The sequence below is a fragment of the Brienomyrus brachyistius genome, chromosome 14, assembly GCF_023856365.1.
Source record: "Brienomyrus brachyistius isolate T26 chromosome 14, BBRACH_0.4, whole genome shotgun sequence".
Taxonomy (NCBI): domain Eukaryota; kingdom Metazoa; phylum Chordata; class Actinopteri; order Osteoglossiformes; family Mormyridae; genus Brienomyrus; species Brienomyrus brachyistius.
The window spans coordinates 104,125-120,308 of record NC_064546.1 but is presented as its reverse complement, the minus strand read 5'-3'; the positions used below and the strand labels follow the sequence as shown (position 1 = coordinate 120,308).

Genomic DNA, 16,184 nt, shown 5'->3' with positions numbered 1-16,184 from the left:
AGCGGTGATATCTGCTAGATATCCTGATTCAAACATAAACTTTTTATAATTTTTCTGCACCCCGAAACATGCACTATTTACAGTACATACAGGCATGTTTTGTGATAAACTTTTAAATAATGATTTTTTTGGTAGTTCGTCATTCATGCCGGTTGACAAGCCGTGAGCCCCCAAACATGCTCATGCCTGATATGTCTCCATGTTCCGCATGCTGGTTCTATAGCTCGTGCCGCTTTTGCACTGTCCAAGTTTAACTCTATGAGTTGTGCGTCTTTGACGTTTCATCATGCAATCCAATTGAGATATTTAGTTCTGTGCCCAATTGGACCATAGCTGAGTGACATCATTTGTTCTTACAGAAAGAGCGACTTCGCCAGAAGGAAGCCAACTTGTCCTCCAGCTGAGGGATTGGAAGATGGGGGGGCAGGGTGTCATTTGCGAAAGCCCTGTCTGCCAGCCACCAACCACTCTACCCAGGCATCAGACCTACCCACATTGCTGCAATTTCCTCCATCACCCGTTCCCCCTTGATGCTATAACAAGGTGGCACAGAGGAGCACCTGTGCCCACTACCCTGCTGAGGTTGGTTATGGGCTGTATGCTGCTTTCTCCACAGTCTTTGTCAACAGGAAGTTGACTGACTGCTACTATTTGTGGACTTCTAATGGTGTAAAGTATACTAACTCTGAAATTTAAATAGTATTGCACCTCTGAGCTTGACAGTGAATTCTCAGTGAGACTCACTGCCTTGTAGTGCTTTCACTGCTGCCTGGGGAACATTCAGCTGAGACTGCTGAGGTGCCGGAACCCGCTATCCATGGACAGACATTTTCAGAGACTGGCATCCTGGTAAAACTCCATTGCATCAGGAGTTGCAAATGTGTTTCATACAAAGGTGAAAATACTTGTACTCTGTCATCACAGTGATCTCCAAGCAGGATTCCCACAAATCGTCGAAGGAAGACGCCAGAAACACTTAAACAGTGCAAATCTTTTCCATTGCAGGAAACACTGGAGTCAACAGAGTTGAATTTATAGTAAATTCAACAATACAGTAAATGCAGTAATACAATAAATTTACAGTAAATAATTCTCCCCTGTAAATGGGAAGATGTTTTTGTGAAAATATAGGAAAGGTGTAAGCTGATCAGTGTATGCCTGCATGTTTTCCAAACTTCTCCACAGTGACCCCTTTTGGACAAGTGTAAGAATGTCCAGGGATTGCAGCTGGGGCTCAGATACTCAGGTGACTAGAGCATTCAGTAGGTTAGTGAGCTTTACTAAACAAGGTTGTTACAGAAAATGCTTAACTGTTTGCTGTGGGATCCTCAATCCCAAATCGATAGTTGGTTGCTCTACTGAACTGATCTTCAAAATGTAGGAATATAGCTGTGATATGGAATAGTGAACCATGATATTAAGATATTAAGCACTGCAATAGCATTATGTACTGTGCCATAATCTTCCAGTTAACCTTGTGGTACTGGTTAAGGCATATTGCACTTTTAAACTCTGTTTCAATTCCTATGCAACCATTTTTATTTTCCTCGCAGTACCTGAAAACATGCATTACAGTGTGTTGTTGCATTGTTTGAAAAATACATGTTCCCTATTTTATTTGTGGAAATAACAAAAATATAAAAATATATTCAATGAAGATATGAAGACATATACGTATAGCGCATATGTGTGTGTGTGTGCATATATATATATATATATATATATATATATATATATATATATGCGTCTTGATGAAAGTTCTCTGAACTTTATGTTTATGTTGTTTTAGCCCCTCTGACTGACAGATGCTCTGTTAGGGTTAGTTCTCTGTATCGGTTAAATTGAAAACAAATTTTTAATTCCAATTCATTAAGCATCGATTTACCTCTAAATAAATGACCTCAAATATCTAGGCCTGATGTATACCCTAGAGTATGTATGCTTTTGAAGTATAACGTTTAATTAACTAGTTTTTCGTTTTGAAGCTTTATATTTTTCATATTGCAGAAGTGTTGCACATGTTTAACACGCTATGGTCTAGTATTAGCTTTGACGGGTGGCCCTCACGGGTACAATCAAAAATGACGTAACCTTTACAGTGGGTAAAATTTAGTTTGTCCATATAACTGTATGATAAAAGTTTTAGGATTCTAAAACTTAATTTGCATTTATTTCACCTGTGTTCTTTTCTTTATTTGTGAAATTTATAATGGACATTTCTTTGATGTGTAAATTAGCGACAGGTGCCCCGGCGCACTGACTCGAAATATCTAAGATATGGATGTGTTCTTGACAGACTATAGATAAATTATCTGAAACAGTTATTTTTTCGTTTTTAATTGAATTAAACATATGCTACTGTTTTCGCATCAAATATGTGGCCTTCTTTGGCGTGAAGAAAACGACAGCTTTGATACGTTATCGATACTTTAAATGAAACTGCACTTGGCCAACTCTGATGTATCGGTAATGTTGATGACTGTAAAAAACGCACCGCCGTGTGTGCTGTCTGTATCTGTTGATAGCATCTAAGATTCATAATGCTGCGGGTTAAAGAAAAAAATGGAAGGGGGTAGGGTCTGGGACTTGGGCAGGTTGATGAAGGGCTTTATAAAAGCACAGTAGTATGTAGAAAAATAAAACAGCAAATCAGTGAACCCGGACTGATCTAAACTGATGTGGTTCGAACGTGCTGCTATGCGTGTGTTCTCGAGCACGCATAAATATTTTAAAACGGATTACACAGTTTTCAAATAACTGTTAATGGACTTTTTGGAAGAGTCCAAGTAAGTATAATTCAGTCATTTGAGTAACGTTTAATATACAGCCAAGCACCACCTAGTTACGAAAAATACGATATTACTTTACACGGAAACACTAGTGATAAATCAAATAAACACGTTTTCAACGTAGCTGACCTGGCTGGGGAAATCTGACGCGAGTAAAGACCCCATGCTGTATGTTTGCGAAGGCGGGTGAACTGCTGAGCTGTTTTTCTTTGTCACATTAGCCCAAAGACAGTTCTTGTCTGTTTAGTAAATACCAGATACGTCTAATAATCGATTGCAAAACATGGGAAAGACAGTTTACACGTATTTAGGCAATGAAGGTGTGCTTTGTCGGTCTCTAAGTTTCTTTGCATGTAACTTAAATTACTTCCACAGTTTTGTTGTAGATTATTTAAATTAATTTTAATCTGATTTTTCAAAACATTTTAGCGTAGCATTAGCATTTTTCGCATTAACTTGCCAGTTTTTTTTAAACAGTCGTTAGAAAAATGTTCACATAAATTTGCTTGCATATGTTGTTCAATAAGGCCACATTTGTTAAATTACATGGTTGCATATCCTTATAAATTGTTTGCCATCATTTAAATAAAGAGGGGAGACTGTGGGTTTGCAGCGCTTTCTGTGGGTAGACATTCATCTTTAAAATTACGTGGTGGACATCGGAAATTTGCGGAATACAGATTACGAGTTCAAAAGTTAATAATTTTCCTATAGACAGCCGGTTTTCGTCCGGCTCGCCTAAAGGGTTACGTTCTGAAATGTGCAGGATAGAGACTTGTGCCTTTGACGGGTTTCTTGGGCTAACAGGAGACCGGTAGTTAACGTGGATAGCATATTTTCAAGAGTTTATTGAAAAGGCTGTTGTGCCTGACATATAATCTCTTTTCTTTTGGTCTTCACTCATAAATTATATCGCTTTACTACGGAATGTGTCCAAGTGTCTAAGAAACGTATAAAAGCCCAGCAAGAGGCTAGCTCCGACCTGGAAGAAAGTTGCCCATCACTGGAGAGGATGTGTTTATTTGGTGTTTCAGGTTAACTTGATGCATAAAATACTCTGCATGAAAGCAGAGTAAAATGTTGCGATTTAGAAATTATATACGACCCATTTAACCTCGCCGTGGCTTGTGTGCACGAGATTTCCAGCGCAGGGTTTTAATATGTAGGATTGAAGCAAGCGATTAGTAACCGCCTCAAAACTACGGCTCCACTACGGTTGTTGTTTTCCAAAACATTTAATTTGCTCTCGGAAAAGCAGTAATCCTGCTGCAATTTAAGTAACAGTAATTATATGAAATGAAATTACATTTAGGATAACAGGTGTTACCTTGCACTACTATATACGACCACTTAACAGTTTTCAAGGAGTCAGGCCTCTAAGAGATTATCGTTATTACACAGTTATGTACATTTGACGTTGTACAATTGTTTAATACTTCTGGGAGGGGCAAATTACATTTCGACAAACAGCTTTTTCTTCCCTAAATTACATGAACTGACATAAACAGTGCAGACCAAGAGAGATTCACTAGAGTCCAAGTAACATTCATATTATTGATACAAACTTGTCATAATTACATTAAATATTATCATTTCTCTTTCTCATTCCACATAGTGGAAACTATTTGGTGCTCAGTCAATATTTAAACTCCCACAAAATGCATAATAGACTACTCAGGTGGAAATGGTTATAGGCTATACAGCATACCCGCCTTGATGGTGTCCAGACGGTTGTTGTTGCTGTCCATAAATGCTTTTTTTAAATACTGAATACGACTAGATCTCCTCCATCGGATTTCAGGCTTACTGTGTTCAAAAGAGCAGGCCAAGTTCTGCAATCTTTTAGCGGATGGCTCATACAAGGTGAATATGGCAATAGGTCAAACAGCGGTTTGCAGTGCGAAAATTAAACAACTTTTGCTATGCCTACTGAACTGTCGGTAATGTCAGTGAATGGCGCTGTGAAAGAAACGTGTATTGTGTGGCTTTGATTGGTGGCTGCGTGTGTGACTAAAAATCGGTTTTTGATTTCCTTGCTAATAATGCACTGACTTCACACCAAATGACATTTACGTCGTGGTATTTCCCTCTTTCCTTTGTGGGTGTGACGGTTTGCCGCAATTCTGCTGGTGGGAAACGAATCCCTTTAATTGCCGTGCGGTGATGCGCCATAGGCGAGCATTTCCCTTCGTAGATAAAACGGAAACAAATCGAAGAAATACCATTAGGACACGGATCTAGTCCAGGTCAATCGAAATACATCGGCACTGCTTTACGCGCTGAACGCGTCTCTTTTTGGTGGGGGGTTGTTGGTCCGGACAGTTCAGAGTGAAAGTCATGGTGGTAAACCTTTTAGGCTTGCAGAAGGAGCAAGATTGGAAGGCGCCTTCTTCTCTGCGAACGTGCCTGGGTATGTAAAAGGAGTTGCATTGCCCATAGCAGAACCTGTTAATGATAGTGCGACTGACGCACCCTTCCTCGTGGATAGTCTGCTTTAGCGGCTGGGTCTTGCACCAGTCCCGTTTCAGGTAGCGACGCTCGGTGACATGCAAGGCTTCTTGGCTTGACTCCAAAACTTCCTCTGCAGGCACGGCAGACCCCCTTCCTCTGCCCCGGGACCCGGGACCCGGTTGCGGTGGCTGCGGCTGATGCTCCGATTCGTTGGGGTTGTTTTTTTCTGGATGAGGGATGGCGCCCTGTGATCCACGATTCCCCTTGCCGTCTGCCTGGCAGGAAAGCAGCCCCGTAACGAATGCCAAAGCACAGAACGCGCGCGCAGTTCTGTTCATCCTGGGGGGAAAGAAAATAACGATGACCGTAACACGTGATCTTATATGAAAAACATTTTTCATCAAGGAATGCGTTCCATTACGCATCAAATTTAGTCACCCATTCGTTTCTTATACGCTACTGTTTATCATATTCCGCAAAACAATACTTGGAAATAGGAATGTCATGAATATTAAACCTTTAACCAAGAAGAAGCGGGTTCCATTAAAATGACAGCCCGAACGCCACTTTGATTATCATTTAGGCAGTTCTCTCCTGTTTTCAGTCCACAGGTTTTGAACACGTTTCTGTTGAAATGGGACGTAAGTGTTTCTTGTTTTGCAAAATTGATTTTTTTTTCTCCCGAATGCCGACTCATGTCCCTTTGTTAAGCCGTAAATGAGTCACGGTACCGCACACTATATAAACAATTGCTTTTTTCTGTGTTTCTAAAGGACACATCTGTGCAGTAATGAAGCATTGCAACCCAAAACATATTTTACACCCACTAAAGAAAGGAGTCTTACTATACAGAGAATAAAATACATTTGCAATCGGAAAACGCTATCTAACCGGTTCAGAGTGAACGGTGAACTTCAGTCTTTATTCATCAGACAAGATTGTCTACATGAAGCATTGCTATTTGTCATAGCTAGTAGCCCAAAAATAAATTCTCTAGGAGCTCGTATGTTTTGAGTTACTTTGTGGAAAACCAACAACTTGTGGCAAACCAACAACTTTGTTTAACAGGAGAGCAACTGACTAAGCTCTGATTTTGGACATCGCCTTGATTTTAAAAGCATGAATAACTATTATTACTGTGCATACAAATAAACGTGATTGACACCTGCTTCATAAGCTAAAGCTTACTTTGTAATAGACTTTGTTTTTACCCACACCTATTTGGAGTTTATGTGTAAATGCCCACTTAATGACGATAAAGCATACAAGGTACTCACCTGTCAATGAATTGATCAGAGAGAAATCAAATGTACGTAGGAAGTCGTTCTTTATTGAAAGAATCCTCAGGCAGGAATGGGCTAAACGCGTTGACTGTAGTGGAGCGGGGGCGCAGGCTGCTGAGAGATTGCAGTTACTAACGATTCCATAGAAAGAGAGACTGGATTTTGGTACAAATTGCAACAGCGCCGGACTGTCTCCTTTTAAAATGTCTGCCAGCTGAGATGTGCACAACAGCTCCCTTCACGTTATTGGCTAGGCACGATGAGAGGAAAAATCAAACTATCCGCCCCTCAACACTTCCCCGAACTCACTTGAGGGAAACAGTCCATCGACTTTACTTTTTTTTTTGAGTCCATTGGGCAGGGTATGGGTGCTGGGGGGAATTGTAATCCAAGTGATACAGTACCACCACATTAAATTAACCTTATTTTGCCTTAGTACGAGTCTTTTGAAGGATTTTTCATATTTTTAAAATGTATTTTTTATTTATTATCTTTCTTTTAATTATACGCTTAATTTAATTTTAAAACCGATTTGATATTGGTTTAACTAGACTGGCTGCCAGTCTTTTATATCCACCAAAGCTTTGCTCTAGCATCGTTTCCTTTATTTCGTTTATACGAATAAAATAAAGAAATGTGGCCACATATTGTTTGCACAACACTAATATTACTTTTATGCTATTTTAAGTGTTGTGTAATACACAAATATACATTTTTACGGGTATAAATATAATATGAGGAGCAGAATTCCTTGTCGAAAATTTGATAAACCGCTTTATTATTTAAAATTTTATTTACATGTATATTTTTATTTTAATGATAATAGTTGGTAACGTTCATTCGTGTCCGTATGAGCTTCCTCTGGATACTTTGCTTACCTCTCAAAGTAATTAAAAAAAAACACAAGTTGCTGAATCTAACTGTTTCTAATATCCAGTGATTATTTGCGAGCGCGTGTCTTGCATGCTAGGGACGGACATGCCATTCATGGTGATCCCATGACTTGTGTCGTGTTCTCAGTCGGAGGGGCATAGATACCCAGGCAGATTCAAGGGGTTCAGCACTGTCATAGGGGCCCCTGAATAAGAAAAGGTTATATGTGAAATTAGGCGGGAGGGCGGCAGGTGACATTTTGAGAGGGGGACAAGAATTTCAAGATATGCTCCTGGGTATGGAAAACGGATTGATGGATGTTGAAGGACGGAGGAATGATGCCATACATACGTGAATTATTATTTTATTTAATGTGCATACAATATTTATTCGTGTTGGGCAGCGTGTGACTTAGTGGGCTATAGCTCTGTGCTTATGCACAGAAAGTCGCCGGTTCGAGCGCTGCTTCTGCAATCAAAGCCCTTCATTCTTAGCTCCCTGGGCACTGTAACGGGTGGCTGCGCTTCGTAGCCAGCTTACTCGTGCGCTGCTAATAATAAGGCAATATAATAATCGATATTTTATTGAAATTCTCTTTACGTTTCCCCAAGCTCTCACCTACAGAGCGCAAAGAGAATTTCAATAAAGTATCAATTATTATTAGTAGAATTATTTCATTACCTTACTGTTATTATTATTATTATTATTATTATTATTATTACGATTAGCAGTTTTTTTAATGGCTGACGGTTGGTATAAGACATCTGGCACAGTAATAAACCGCTTTCCTATTTATCTCTTTACTCTCTGCTCTAGACAATTAATTTATAATAGTAATAATAATGCTTTAAACCTGCATTAATACGGGAAAATATACTTTGAGTGGGACTGTGACATTGCATAAGTAACCAGTTACAGATTGTATAGTTTAACTGGACCGAGTAACATAAAACATAGAAATTACACTTGATAATTCCATATGTATCAAGATCCCCGGTGAAAAAACACCTGATCTGTCTTGTCAAAAGCAATATAAGAATCATTTACATCTCTCAGAACCGCAAGTGCAGTTTCAAACCGAAATTTATTTCCCAAATTTTATTTCAAGTGCTTTATCTTTATCTTGTGTGAGGCATTGGCGTCATAGATTCTTTTGGTTTATTATTTAATATGCGTTTTAGAAGCGTTATGGTCCCTGTTTGAACTGATGCTGAAATAGTGTGCGCAACAGTTTTAAAATCTTATATTATTAGTAATAATAATACATAAATGTGATGCATCTAATTATGCAGTACTCAGATAGTATGTTATATTAACTGTAATCCATTTAACGTAACTGATTCGGACGTCATATCATGTCAAATATCTGAAAATAATAAAATTGGTAGGAATTAATATTTTTTACGGTATCTTATGGCATAAGAACATATACATTTTGACGGTATTTGTTTTAATGTCAAGCATTGCGGCCATATAAATAACTCTACATGTAAAATGTCGAAATTTCCTGGGTATTTCTAGAATGGGACTGTCAGGTACCATAACGAGAATAAACACGATCATAACACGATGTTTGTTTCACTTTCGGGTATTCGGCCGTGTTGGGTACTGTCGTTTCACGTTTCTTTTAGGATTCGTCTTTATTTTGATTAATATTAACTATAACAACATTTAATGTTCGCAATAATTCTCCTTCCCGTTGTTCTCCTCTATTAATTAATAAACGGGTTGGTAAAGAGAAACAGAGGAACGGGTATGGTATTGGTAATCGGATCATGTTTTCAATGAACCCCATCTTTGCCATTTTCCCTCTTACCTCGCCCCTCAAGACCCAGCAGTATTCGAAATGTTCCCATGTGTTAAACATATGGCGCGTGGTGTATTCCCTAGGCTGAGATAGTCGCCTCTAACGTTACTGCAAATACTGCCAAAGCTCTGCCATCGACAAGTTACCGTCGGCTTTCTCCCCACACTGCGTAATGCACAAACAGAAGACGCCAAAAACAGACCGCAATGCACAGCATGACATGTATTTTTCCATTGTATTCACCATAAGCCACGATGTACACAAATACATATGATGAGGTACTTGGAATGCGATTACGTGGATAGTAAGCCTTACAAAGTACAGGTCACGGCTATTTTCAGCCATAGACACTAAGATGGCATCAGCGTTTGAGGAAAAAAAGCTTGATATCACAGCACTCTTATTAGTCATGAGGTCAAATGAATCAGGTATTTTCAAAAGAAAATAAAATCCAGGAACCATCGACAGTACATTCTAAACAGCATCTCACCACTTGCAAGTCCAAAATTATGATAATAACAATAATAATAATAATTTAAATTAGGGTACTTACAGGCAATTAAAATTAGTATAAATCTAAGTCACAATTAAGTTGTAATTATACTGATACTTCTGGCTAACACACTGTTTCCAATCAAATTGAATTGAGTCATCAAATAATGCCTTATAACCATCATCTAACCATTACAAGGGTAGTGTGAGGTCTGGGAGTTCAGCTGAGCTCCCTGCTTCACATTTTCTCTGGACTGGTGACAGTCGGTTCCACCTCATCCTCCGGGAAATGGGGCACAGATTTCTTGGCCACCACATTGTCCAGCCTCTGTCCCATCAAGAAGGGATTGACACTCTGGAACAAATGCAAAGCAATAGGATCAACAACCTCATCAGTTCTGATGATCTTTTTTTTTTTGTGGGAGGGAAGGGTGGGTTATACGGCACCAGGATCCCTAAACCAAAATGACCACTTTCTGAGTTTGCCTCTTTTAAACATATGATTTGATGTTTGTTTGTAATTGTAATCCCACACCTGTGTCTACATACCTGTATATATCTATACAAAAAAATCCCTTTCTGCATACAAGGGGGCAGCACATAGCTGGGACAGGGATTGCGTTTACGGCTGCTGGTTTTAAATGTTAGCACACGCATCCACATAAAAGCGGACTGCTTTGGGGAGCATGGTTAGCACCTTCAGCCGGTTATTACTGGGAGGAGGCTGGTCTTACTTCTAGGAAGGGGAGACAACAAAGGCAACAGTACCCTCTTTCTTCTCTTTGGTCCACCCTTGAATTTCTCAAACAAGAGCTCCTTGTTCTGAAAGAGATGAACAACAAGTGCTATTACAAAAGATATGCATTTAAATTAATATTAGAAAATCTGATATGTCACTTGACCTATTGGGAAAACAAAACGCATGTCTGACAATCGTATTTACCAACATCTGCAAGCTGCCCCTCTCTCATATTCCATGCAGGAAATTGCTTTACATGGTAAATCAGCAGATTGTTTTGCATGCTTTTATTGCAGCCTGCTTTTGTTTATGTATGTATGTATTTTTTAAAAACAGCTGCCAACTGTTGCTAGTTTTTCATCAAAGATGAACAGAAAACACCACCAGATCGAGAAAAATAAGGTGCCCGAAAAAAAGCAGGTGAGTCCAGAGACCAGCATGGTACGCGTGATGATACATCTGGATTGTGATGATAGAAAAGGGAGGAGAAGCAATTCAACATTTGATGCACAGCTAGTGCCACACCCTAGTGGACAGAGCAAGCTACTACATGTTACATGCATTAATAGGGGTCTCGTGATGACTATCATTAATACCCATCTCCTCCCGTGATAAGAACACAGTCATTCTGATATAGGTAAGTCCAAGGAAGGACACAAAGCCCCTGTCCCCAAACACTCACCCACTTGGCCAGCTGCGGGTATGGGTGCGCCGAATCAAACAAGTGTTGGCGCTGCTGGAACTCCCTGTTAAACTTGGCCGTGTTGGGAAAGTTCTCCAGGCAACCGTCTGACTCTGGGGACAACCCATCATAGCACAGACTGAACAGCATGACAAAAGCCAAAACACTGTCCTTTTGCAATGATGGCACGCAGAGTCCAGTGCCTTCGCATGTTAATTCTGTGGGGGGTCCAAATTCAGTGGGTCACTGCCCATTATAGTCATCTTTTGCAGTGACAAGTAAAATCTTGAGCTCATTAGATTAATTATTTTAGAATAATATTATTTTGTTGCTTAATTTCTTTTTATCTAAAACAATCAATAGTCTTATGCTCATAGCTGTATCCTTTACTCAGGTGAAGCCCCAGTTTCAGGGTCCAAGTTCTTCCAGGTCTTTGCAACCTTTGTAACACATTACTGTAGCCAAGCTATAAACAGCAGGGGAACAGAGAAAGGGAAACGCTACCAAAAGCTTCTCCTTCATACATCTCAGTGAGCGAGTGAGCCTGGCAGGTGGTGTAGGACTGAGCTCTGAGTGGACTGCAAGGGAGAAGATCACAACGGGGTGCACTTCTCCGATTTGTTCTGGCTGGGCTAAAAGTGGCAGAACTTGGGCTGCATGCCAAGCATCTTCCCTGACCCAAAATGACTTATTGACGTGTATGAAAAATTAATGTGGGGGGGGCCTTACAGGGTCCTCCTGAAAGGCACAGAAGCTCACCGGCTGGGAAACAAGCTAACTTTACTTTCTTGCAAATACGTAATTATAAACATAAATGAAAGGAGGGACAGAGGGACCAAGGGACTTCTGCAAAACTGACTACACATGTTAACTTTCGCCCCCACACACAGTCCTTCTTCTAGGCAACACTGGAGAGGAAGCAGATTCATCTAGGGACTTGTCGCATCCAGCCCCCACCCCACAACCTGCCCGACAGAACTTATATTTAAAGTAACCTGCTGGTGCTTAAAAAGGGTGTATTTCTTCAGTTCAAAATGAAGGCCAAATTCAGAGGGGCGCTTTGTACAAGGACGCGCTGTGCTGGAGGTAAACACACCGCCGTGTGTGATGCCTTATCGATCTCCTGTTGGTGTGCCTATGCAGCTTCACAAAAGGCCACTCACGAACTTCTGACTTTCAGGAAGGAGCCTTGAGGCCTATTCAGGCCTCGCAGGGCCTGTCCAAAGCGAGGAAGAGAGCTCTCCGCCAGTTAAAGATAACAGCGGCAGTCACACAGCTCGCCTGTGGCCATTCTCTAAGGGAAGGCATGCCACGCAATGACATTTTAATGATGCCATTTAATGGCCATCGGAGACCATCCTCTTGCACAGGCATTAAGAGGAGACCTAAACATTTCAGGAAATATCACTCAAATAATGAAGCGGTAGGAACAAAAACAGGGAGATTAATGAAAGAATCAATGTTTTGGGGTGGTGTGATGTGGTGGTGCAGTGGTCAGCATTGTTGCTTCACACCTTTGGGGCCCGTGTTCGAGTCTCCACCTGGGTTACGTGTGTGGAGTTTGCATATTCTCCCCATGTCATCATGTGGTTTCCCCCCACAGTCCAAAGACATGCTCAGGCTAATTGGAGTTACTAAATTGCCCGTAGGAGTGAGTGTGATGGGCTGCCCCCCTGTCCTGGGTTGTTCCCATAGGCTCCGGAGTCCCTGCGACCCAGACAAATAAGTGGTTTGGAAAATGAATGGATGGATGGATGGACTTAACACATGTGTTTAATTATTTACCACTTAATGAAGTAACTACATCAGCAGGAAAAGATAACCTGCACAATACAAACCATAGGCGAACCAACTATGTTAAAGGCGTGACAAACAGAGATTCATCATTTTTGTAGCATACAGAACTTAAAAGCAGGAGGAAGCTTCCCAGGACTAGAATGTGTTTTTCAATACCAGGTTATCACATTTAGACACGCAGACCTACCAGTCTTGCCCAAAGGACAAGGATTTGGAGGGTCCGGATAGCCCTCATCCTCACTGAAGTCCTTAGGGACATTGTCCCCGGTTAGCTCTGCAACTATGTTGGGAATGTTTCCATAAGGTCCCAAGTGCTGGAGCCCCTCATGAGCACCACCTAATGGAGAACAGGGTTACTAGGATTTCTAGGGATTTTTTTAATGGAAAATGAAAGCATTTCGATATTCAGACATTTTCATAATATGCTGAAATTGAACATAAGTTACCAAAGCCAAGGTTATGAAAGAATTCAGGGATAATAGCTTAAAAAGCTTTTTGATCTAACTATCCATTCAAAGTGTATTCTCTGTCTTGTGAAAATGTGCAAGGTGACTCGGTTGCAAGTGGTTTGGGAGTTCCTAGATCTCAACCTAATACAAAGAAAAAGTAGAAAATATCAGGCCGTTTAAAGGCCAATGTACAACTTGTGTTCAAGTTCAAGCAGGAAAATATTATAAACTAGGCTTATACTTTTTTGGGCAAAATAAATACATTCTTCCAGAGTATAAACTAACCTTAGACTCATTAATAATTTGTAATTTGTTGCCACTGGTGTGTGCTAGTACATAAACTGCTATTGAATTTAACGAAAGCCTATGGCTTCTCAAGCCTTAAAAAACACCAAAGGACCGGTACCTGTACCAAAAACAATACCATTAATAAGCCTCGGATTTTAGGTAGTGACTTTATTTTCCTCTGGCGCTCTCTTGTGGAATATCATAGTTACTGCAGTAATTCTGAGGCCATTCATTAACAGAAGGTTGTCCATTTAAGACTTAATTACTGAGCTAAATGTGCAGTTAGTTATTTTTCCCTGAAGCCAACACAACAGAAGAGTGCAATTCATTTGCAAAATGAAATGATTGTGGTATGTCTTCTCGCTGTGTACGGGATTAGCTATAGGAATGCTTGAAGTGTCATTGTTCAGCATGACAATCTGCGACGTTGACTCTGTCTTTAGCCAGTGCTTGCAGTGTCTGTTCTCATGCTACAGATCTAGACGGTACTCCACACCATAAGGTAACACAGCCAGTGCACTGTGAATGACCTCATCCTGCCATCACCAATGCAGGTCACGTGACCTGACTGCAGTCACAGACACTGGCGACCCCTAGCTGCCAGACACTGAAAATGGGACCTTTCCCAAATTGGCCTATTTGGTTACTGCGCATTTCTGATCTCCTCAATGCAGCCTTGTCAGTGAAACCATGCTGCAGATGCAAATGGCAGTTTTGTCACCTTGCCAGTCTGTCCCAAGCTGCCTTGAGCCAAGCACCATCATAGGGATTTAGTCAGTGAAGAGGGGGTATTGGGTTCAAAGAGTTACCTTAGCTTGTACCCCCCTCCCCCTCACCAAGGAAAATCCACACAAGGATTACAGGGGTCAGAACGCAACAGTGTAAGACAATCTGAAAGAATTCTCTGTATATTATTATGTTTTATATTGCTGTATTTTCTTATGAAAAGGCCATTTAAAACAGCAGGCTTTCCAACGAAAGGTCAACATTAAAAGGGTCTGACTGTTGCGTAACTAATCCTTTAGAGAAGCAAACAGATGGACTTTTACGCAATTATGATCTGGGGAGCCAGTGTGTGGCATTGCTTATTATCCATTAGCTGGTGGCATTCCATTCCAGATCATAGTTAAAACATTTTTTATTATTTTCCACAAACCTTTATTTCTTTTATGAGGCTCTATAACATGACTTTGCCTGTACTGGATGTGACCTACATTCGTTCTTTCTCAGTGTAGGGTGGTTCAGTGGCTAGCAGTGTTGCTTGACACTACCAGGTTTAAGGATTCAATTCACACCTCCATTGTGAGAATGGAATTTGCAGGTTTAGAAGATTATTTGGTTCTTTATAAAATAAAAAAACAAACAATTTATGCTCTTTTTTTATAGTACATAACGCAAATGGTGACCACCTTGGATGCTTTGTGGTCCAACGATGTTAGTGGCCTGGTGAGCAGGATATTCCACCCTGGGACGTGCGATACCCAGCTCCTCGATAATGCCGTGCAGCAGACGCTGGAGATCAGCCTCCGATACCTGGTCCACCGCACGGGTGCTGCGGCCGGAAGTGAACGCAGCGCAGCACAACAGCGCGCCCAGTACAGCTGTGTGCACCGGCCTGGCAGAGGAACCCATCGCTGCCTTAGCCTGTAAATCATTAATTAGTTTCGTTCACAATACAGATTTCACCGAGTAAGGATTTATTACCCATTTATTTATAGATTTAGCGCCGGATTTCGTATTTTACCAATAGTTTAACGGACACTTAAATTAATTTGTATATTTCCTATTTAAAGCTCGTTTCGTTGACTCAGTATTATATTTGCTTTTCAAAATTATAGTAAATTAGATATTCCTGAACGCCACTCCACAGTAATTACGTAGCTAATATGTTATTGATAGTCGGTGAACGCGATTGCACAATGGACATGTGGATAATTTTTATTATTGCATACAAAACAGACAATTATATTGTATAAAGTACGACCAAGATGTTTATGCGTTGCTTATTAATCTTTGAATTGTATCAATCATTATTATTACGGTACACATTTAACAAAAAACGCAACATTTCAGTATAACGATCGAAGTTAAAACGTAAACCTGGAAAATTCTATGGTTCGAAGCCGCAACTATATGCGTCACTGGTTTTTCTATATAACGTCGGTTACGCTGTCCTATGCAGATTTATATTGTAACCACTGCATCCCGGAGAAAACGGTATTCGTTTTCACAATTCCTAGAAAATGAGATAGTTTTGTTCCGATGCTCATATTTACAAGGGAAAAAATATTTATAAAGGATGGGCGATAATTTTCCTTACCGTTTAATAGAGAAGCTGGCAGGCAGCGCAGACGGTCTGTTCTACTGCGATCGCCTCCTGGCTGCGCTCTTAATAATGCATGCAGTTACCACGGCAGCCTAGCCGCTCTATACGGCCTAAGCAGCCTACGGCGGCCTGTTACGAGCATCGAGCTTAACACAATCTATTAATCATGATCACTCTTGTCGGATTATAGTCCACAACGCAGTTTGTA

At 40.5% G+C, this 16,184-nt stretch overlaps 3 protein-coding genes across 5 annotated transcripts in view; 1 reads left to right on the top strand and 2 right to left on the bottom strand.

Annotated features, from left to right (window-relative positions):
• Nucleotides 1–3,404, top strand: part of LOC125707844 (formin-like) — a 76,518-nt gene extending 73,114 nt beyond the window's left edge. For all 3 annotated transcript variants that reach the window (XM_048975215.1, XM_048975214.1, XM_048975216.1), the window contains one exon: nt 360–3,404. In XM_048975215.1, the coding sequence (XP_048831172.1) occupies nt 360–404 (45 nt within the window). In that variant the 3' untranslated portion in view covers nt 405–3,404. The remainder of the gene's footprint in view (nt 1–359) is intronic.
• A 603-nt stretch (nt 3,405–4,007) lies between these two features.
• On the bottom strand, nt 4,008–6,775 carry LOC125707850 (gremlin-1-like). Its single transcript, XM_048975225.1, has 2 exons — nt 6,518–6,775; nt 4,008–5,579 (listed from the first exon to the last, which is right to left on the bottom strand). Exon 2 carries the CDS (start codon nt 5,576–5,578, stop codon nt 5,027–5,029), a length of 552 nt encoding a protein of 183 aa, XP_048831182.1. The 5' UTR covers nt 5,579; nt 6,518–6,775; the 3' UTR covers nt 4,008–5,026.
• Nucleotides 6,776–9,410: 2,635 nt separating this feature from the next.
• On the bottom strand, nt 9,411–16,114 carry LOC125707849 (neuroendocrine protein 7B2). The gene is made up of 6 exons (XM_048975224.1): nt 15,971–16,114; nt 15,060–15,294; nt 13,101–13,250; nt 11,117–11,229; nt 10,464–10,517; nt 9,411–10,050 (listed from the first exon to the last, which is right to left on the bottom strand). The coding sequence occupies exons 2-6, from the start codon at nt 15,280–15,282 to the stop codon at nt 9,934–9,936; spliced, it is 657 nt and encodes a 218-aa protein (XP_048831181.1). The 5' UTR covers nt 15,283–15,294; nt 15,971–16,114; the 3' UTR covers nt 9,411–9,933.
• Between the last annotated feature and the right edge of the window lie 70 nt (nt 16,115–16,184).

Coding starts and splice junctions, on each gene's coding strand:
- LOC125707850 (XM_048975225.1), bottom strand. CDS start 5,578: ATGAACAGAACTGCGCGCGCGTTCTGTGCTTTGGCATTCGTTACGGGG.
- LOC125707849 (XM_048975224.1), bottom strand. CDS start 15,282: ATGGGTTCCTCTGCCAGGCCGGTGCACACAGCTGTACTGGGCGCGCTG. Junction 13,251..15,059: donor TGGACCACAAAGCATCCAAG/GTGGTCACCATT, acceptor GTTCTCCATTAG/GTGGTGCTCATGAGGGGCTC. Junction 10,518..11,116: donor ACCCGCAGCTGGCCAAGTGG/GTGAGTGTTTGG, acceptor CATCTCTTTCAG/AACAAGGAGCTCTTGTTTGA.